Raw genomic sequence first — 6,993 nt, 5'->3', positions numbered from 1 at the left:
GGGTTGGGGAGCAGGACGAGTCCTCCCAGGAGTGGGATGACTCTTCCTTGACCGATGGGCAGGGTGAAGGCCACGCTTCCAGGGGTGGGCTCTCGACTTTGATGGGCCTCCCTAGATGTGGTGTCTCCTCCCCAGGCTGGACGTCTTCCTCCTTGATGGATGGGACAGGAAGCAGAGGAGAGAGTCCTTCCATGAGGAGTAGCTTCTCCTCTGTCACCGGTCCTGCCGTGGGCAGAGAGGCCACCCCCTCATCCGCTAGCAGCACCTTGGGGGTGATGCAGACTCGCTTGCTGTGACGGGTAAGCTCTGAGAGCGAGGCCACCAGGGGCAAGGGCACCTTGACTGAGGGCTGCAGCACCAGTGACGGGTTCGCGGGGAACTGGATGGGCACCAGGTACGAGCTGACCCATAGCAGTAGTGGCTTCATCTTCCGCCGTGCACCCAGGGGGAGTTCGGTTTTGATGGCCACGTTCCGGCAGAGATTAGGGTTGGGCCGTTTCTGCTGTGATTCCGAGTGCTCAGGCGAGTGTGCAGACCCTGGGTCCAGTGGCTTAAATACCTGGTCAAGTGTCAGGTAGCGATTGGCACTGGGGTGAATGGTCCAGAAGGAGACCTTGCCGTTGGCAGACGTCTCACGGACGAACATGTCATGTAGAGAGAGGTTGTGGCGGATGGAGTTCTGAAAGTAGAGGACACAGCTCATCAGCTACTCTGTCCTGGGAGCGCCACCTCTGATGGCCCCGAGGAGGTTAGCCCCTGGCTTCGTGTCTCATAACCTTGCTTGCTGGCTGCTCTTGGGACTGTCCGCTTGGTAGGCTAGGTGACCTGAGCCACCAACCCAGCTGTCTAGTAGGGACAGAGACCGGGGCCGTTCCTGAGGTGGTGATAAAGCAGAGACCTGGACAGCTGTTGGGGGCTGGGAAAGATGAGTGAGGCTGTGGCAATAACCGGTAGCCAGAGAGGTGGGGGGAGAAATTACAATGCTGCGGAGTTCCCTGGTGCGCCAGCAGTTAGGACGCGGTGCTCTCACTGCTGGGGCCCAGGTTCAAAGTCTGGTCGGGGGACTGAGATCCTGCAAGTCACAAGGTGCAGCAAAAAAATAAAAAAGAAATCGGGAAGCTGGGGAATTTAGTTGAGGTGAGAGTGTGAGGCTGAGAGTTCTGCTGTGACCTAGATGTCCACTGATAGATGAATGGATAAAGAAGTTACAGTACATATATACAGCGGAATATTACTTGGCCACGAAAAGGAACACATTTAAGTCATTTGCAGAGACGTGGATGAACCTAGAGCCTGTTATAGAGTGAATTGAGTCAGAAAGAAAAAAATAAACATCGTCTATTAACATATATATATGGACTCTAGAAAAATGGTACAGACAAACCTAGCTGCAGGGCAGGAATAGAGACAGAGACGTCGAGAGCAGACTGGTGGAAATGGTGGGGAAGGGGAGGGTGGGATGAACTAGGGGAGCAGCACTGACACATGCTGACATATGCCTCCATGCGTAAGACAGCCAGCCAGAGGGAAGCTGCAGAATAGCATAGGGAGCTCAGCTTGGTGCTCTGCGATGACTGAGAGGGCTGGGCTGGGTCGGGGGAGGCTCAAGAGGGAGGGGATATATGTATATAGCTGATTCATGTTGTTGAACAAGAGAAACCCACACAATATTGTAAAGCAGCTATGTGCAAATTAAAAATAAGTAAATAAATAAAAACTATAAAAAAGATTCCTGCTGTGGGGAAAACAATCCAAAAGCCCCTTGGCTTGGGACAGAGCATCCGTAGGGCCCCTGAGCTGTGGCTATGAGACCTGCATGAGCTATGGCTCCAGGGCATCTGTTTTCCCATGAACATGAGGCAGAGAACATCCCCACCTACTGGAGAAGAGATGTGACTTTACAGGAGGTGAACCTTGGATCTTGCGGCTCCCAGATTATTTTTTTTTCATCAATATCTTTTCATAAAGCTACCTAGACACTCTAACTGCTATTCAGTGTAGCTTAGAAGTGGGCTCTGAGCGTCACTGAAGAGTGCGCATTACCCGGGGAGCGACAGATGAAGTGGCTGCAGGGCTCTTACTGATGGTTTTGCCCGGATTCAGTAGGGTCAAGTCTCAGTCCAAAAGATACGACTATCGTTTCCGGTTCTAGCGTCATCGGCACTTAACTCCTCCCCCCGCACCAGACACAGACTACCACTCTGCTGTGCAGACAAAACGACAGGCCTGGGCGACCTAGACTGTGGTTGTTGCGGGACATGATACCTTCCAGCCTGGCTTGGCGATGTGCTTGAAATAGGGGAAGTGGTCCTCGATCCAAGAGTAGATGTCTTTCAGGGTCATGCGCTTCCTCTCTGTGCTGTTGATGGCAAATTGTATCATGGCCATGTAGGAGTATGGGGGTCGTTCAGACACGGAGTCCGGCCAGGGTGCCGACGCTCCAGGGGGCCTCTCCACCTGAGGGCTCTGAGAAGCCAGAGGGAAAGAAAAATAGGCCATGAAAGGAGGGGTCACAAGGCCTCCCCTGCCCCACCCCCACCTTAAGAACACTCTCTAGAGAAAGCTTTTCTCCCACAGACCGGAACAGAAACAAACTCATCCGAGACCACTGTTCTATAGACGAGAACTTTAGGATCAGGAAGGATTTTGGAGACGAACCCATCTAGTCTCTGAACACGGGACCACTTCTCTGTCATCGGTCATTTTGTTGAGAATATTGCCCGGTAATAAACAGAAGTCCATCTAGTCATTGCTGGTTGAAACCTTTCAGGAAAGTCTGGGCATATATTATGACCTTAAAGCACTGATCGTATGTTAAAACTATACCCGTTTTTCAGACCTCAGGGTTGAGGGACCTAGGTCTTAGTCCGATTCCTGCTCCTGATGTGATGTGAACAAACCCATCTCCTTTCACTGTTTGTAGAACAGAAATATTCCCCAAAGTGTGGGCAGACAAAGGTCAGCAATGCACACATCTGGATAAGTCTGAGGCAAAGATCTGATCATCCATGTTTAAAAAGATTGAGCTATAACTTCAGGGAATTCCCTGGCGGTCCAGTGGTTAGGACTGTGCTTTTACTACCAGGGGTGTGGGTTCAATCCCTGGTCAGGGAACCAAGATCCTATAAGTTGCGAGGTGCAGCCACAACAAAACCCGAAAAATCAACTCCCTGCTTTGGGAATTCCCTAGAGGTCCAGTGGTTAGGGCTTGGCAATTTCATTGTGGTGGCCTGGGTTCAATCCCTGGTCGGGGAACTGTTATAAGATCCCACAAGCCATGAGGCACAGCCCCCTTTCCCCTCAAAAAAACTGAGCCATAACTTTATAAAGTACACAAGTTTTAAGTGAACAGCTCAATTTTCACTTATGCACACATTCACGTAAATTTTCCCCTTTAAAAATTATTGACGGGACTTCCCTGGCAGTCTAGTGGTTAAACCCCACATTTCCAAAGCAGGAGGCAAGAGTTTGATCTCTGGTGGGAGAGCTAAAATCTCCACATGCTGCTGACAAGGCCAAAAAACCCCACCAAATCTGTTGAATGAGGAATTAAGGGTATATATGAAGAGCAACCATGAAAAATAAACCCAGACCACACAAATGGGTCAAATCAATTTTGATTGGAGAGGTATTTAAAATTCACAACTCATTTTATTTGCTGTTAATTTATCTTCTAATAAAGCAATCTTGTTAAAAATGCTGTACTCCTTTTCCACTGTCGGAATACCTCTTTAAAGTTCAAGGGGCTTTCTGAACTCAGGCCTCTTCATTAGTCCCTGAATACTAAGTACCTGCTAAGGATAGAGTGTTAAACCCAGTGCTGACAGGGTACAGGGTGAGCCAGAGGAATCTGCCCTCAAGGAAATTTCCCAGATAGGGGTAGCAGGGAAGATCCCAGGCAGAAAGGGAGCTCCAAATTATGCAGAATAACACTAAATAAAGTGCTAACATGAAAACTTGGCAATTCTGCTCCACAGCCTACTTGACCTACTTCCCTTCTTAGAAATTCCCTGTACTGGCTCTGACTGCCCTGGTGGGGGACAGGACTGTTCATTCACCTTGGCCTGACTCTGCTCCAGGTGACGATTCTCCTTTTCTTCCACCTCTTGCTTGATGCTGCAGGAGCCCAGCCCGTCGGAAGTCATCTTTCCAAGCCACTGGATGTTGGTCAAGCTGTTGTCCAGGGGGCAGCTGGCTGCCTCACCGCCAGCTACAGGGGAGACAACCCAAGACGCCACTTCGGTGCCCGATTCCCTGCCTGGCAGGTCCACCGAGACTGGCAGTTAGGCATCACCTCTCCAGGTGATGACTGCGATCAGGGATCACCTCTCCAGGACCTCTGCCCTTAAGCACAGGGATTGCGCATGCTGAATCTATGGTGCCCTTTTAGGATTTCAGGAGAAATTCAGGAGCAGGGCTCAAGTTGCATTTCAACCTGAGCCACCCTGAGCCTCAGAGATTGGTCAAGGCAACCTTACAAAAAGCATGATCGAACATCTCAACAAAGTAAGTCATTTTTCCATCTCGTGTTTCTCCTTTATTAAGATGGAGAAAGATTCCTACTTCCTTATGTGGTCACTGCAAAGGAGAAATAGAATAATAAACAAATCCTTTTCCAATATAAAGAAGGCAACAGAATGCTGAATTACATTGCAACCCTGTCGACAGGGCCCAAAGATCTGGGTCAAGGTTTCAGCATGAAGGAAGGCAAGACTTTCCCCCAGTTCAGGCAGACACCTGTGTGTGTGCCCTAGGTATCAGCATGGCTGACTATGGTCCTTACACCAGAGAGCGAAGGCTGGCTCCTCCCCCCTTTGCCTTACGGACCACATACCACAGTTCTTCCATTTCTGCCCAGGAAGGGCTCCCGCTGGTCTTGGAAGATTCTCATCCCCAGTTGCAGACTTTGGTCCCAGGGTCTCGGTGATCACTTCTGTCCTCTTGGGGTCCTTGCTGGTTTGGGCTTGATGCTGGGGTCCTGGAGGGGGAGTGGGGGCTCCCCCACAGCTGATGAGGATGAACTTGTTGGGCCCGCTGCTGCCACTCTCCTTCCCTTTGGCGGTCAGTGCTGTGATGATGCTCTGGATGTTGGCATTGTTGGGGACGACCACCACTTGGGTGTTGGGCATGGTTGGGTGGTTCAGGATCTTGATTCCGGCTGGAAACTTGCAGGGGTTGGGCTCTGCCACCTCCTTGGGGGCTTGTGCTTGAGCAGGCTCTTGTTGGGCAGGGGGCCCCTTCGGCTCCTCCTCTGCTGTGTCACCTGGAGCATTGTGAACAGGAAGGGGCAGCCTCCGTCTTTTGAGAATCAATGGCCTACGGGGGCTAGTTTTCATCATGAATCTGCGCTTTCACTCTCCATTGAGCATCACAAGCGTGGACCCTGCAAAGGGCAAGGGTCAGTGGGAGGTCAAAGGTTTGTTAGGCTGAGAAGGAGGTTCTGTTAGGGAGGGGTCTTCCTCATCATGTGACCAGGAGTGTGAACCCACAGGCCCAGGTGAATGCTCCCTGGGTCTCTGCAAGGACCGCGGACTATAAGGAGATGAGTTCTATAGACAAAACTGAAGCAAACAGAAGAAATTCAAAGGGGGAGAGTGGGATAAGGTTGGCTGTAGGTCCACATAGTCAAGGCTCTGGAAGATTAAGAATTTAATTTTTGGAATTTAATTTTGGGAATTCCCTGGTGGTTCAGCCCGTTAGGACTCTGCACTTTCACTGCCAAGGGTGTGGGTTCAACCACTGGCTGGGGAACTGAGATCTGCAAGCCCTGGGGCATGGCCAAAAGGAATGTTCAGCTACAGAAACAAGCGGAGAAGCTACAAAAATGTGGAAATGTCTCTTCTTGCCTAGTCTAACACAGACCACTTGCGGTAACTGTCAGGATGAGGACCCTGGAACAGGCCATCCTGACAGAACTCTGATCCCAGGATCCATTCTAGCATAGACCACTTGGTCTGAGCCCGCAGAATCAGAGGAAAAAGGCAGATTGTACCATTACACTACTGTCACACCGTTGAAGAAATCATCTCCCAGTGCACAAGACTTCAGACAGAAGGGAAACTGCTCTATTCAACACCCAGAGTAATGCTGAGGGGTGACATTGTCTCATGGGCTATTATGCTAGCACTGATCTTAAAAAAAAGTATATACATTTTTTTCTTTCACAATTTGCAAACTATTTATATAGCGACATTTTAGTACCTGCATATGCTTGTTCATATTTCAACTTTCTAAGCATGTTACCATCTTGCTTAACTTCTCTTCCAGAACCAAGACTATAATCCTTGTCTCCTGACTAGTGCTGTGCATTAAGGAAGAGTTTTATCTTTTAAAAACTGTGTTTTGTTGATTTTGACAGATCCATGGCATACTCTACTATTGTGCGAAGTAGTGAAATTCTGCTGAGAGGTACTTTGAGAGACAGAATAACTGTCTGCCTCGTCTTTAGAATATCTGCAATCTCCCTAGAAATGACTGTCACGCTCGTCTGACATTTGCCATCTGCTTAGAGGTCACAGACCCTCTCCACTCTGCTGCCTCCCTTTCCTTTATATCTAGGTTTCCTCTACCTTCAAATCTCAGTTTTACTTCCACCTCCTATCTCTTCCGCCCTCCCTTCCTCCCTCCACCCATCAATCAGTAGATGCTAGTATTTCTTCCTCGCCCCCAAAAAGATATTTTCCTGGTCTAAAGCGTCTTAATTTTTCCTTCTACTCTGACCAGCTTACTTGCTACCATTGCCAACACTTTCTAGCCGGGAGATTTCCGGAGCGGCTCCCGGGGACTCACCATCATCCAGACCAGGGCAAGGCTGCGGGGGTCTCTGGAACCCCGAGGAGGGTCCTGGGACAGGGCGCAGTGGAGACTGGGTTACCTAGAAGGGAGAGCACCTGGGCTCAGGGGAGTGTGCGAGCCGCGGCAACCAGCGCAGTAAGCTTAGAGGGACCCCAGCCCCAGGGGAAAGGCTGGGGGGCTTAGTGGGAGAGGTGGGGG

General features: G+C 50.1%; 1 protein-coding gene across 1 annotated transcript in view; it reads right to left on the bottom strand.

Annotated features, from left to right (window-relative positions):
• The window catches only part of FOXM1 (forkhead box M1), a 15,703-nt gene extending 8,835 nt beyond the window's left edge, over positions 1-6,868 (bottom strand). Inside the window, exons 1-5 of the mRNA XM_010845009.1 lie at positions 6,790-6,868; positions 4,835-5,383; positions 4,059-4,210; positions 2,266-2,466; positions 553-679 (exon numbers count right to left, since the gene is read on the bottom strand). Of these exons, the coding sequence (XP_010843311.1) occupies positions 553-679; positions 2,266-2,466; positions 4,059-4,210; positions 4,835-5,339 (985 nt within the window). The 5' untranslated portion in view covers positions 5,340-5,383; positions 6,790-6,868. The remainder of the gene's footprint in view (positions 1-552; positions 680-2,265; positions 2,467-4,058; positions 4,211-4,834; positions 5,384-6,789) is intronic.
• Between the last annotated feature and the right edge of the window lie 125 nt (positions 6,869-6,993).

Source organism: Bison bison, unplaced genomic scaffold (assembly GCF_000754665.1).
Source record: "Bison bison bison isolate TAMUID 2011002044 unplaced genomic scaffold, Bison_UMD1.0 scf7180017864213, whole genome shotgun sequence".
NCBI lineage: Eukaryota > Metazoa > Chordata > Mammalia > Artiodactyla > Bovidae > Bison > Bison bison.
Note: the sequence above shows the minus strand (reverse complement) of the source record. Positions and strands in the feature narration are given on the sequence as shown.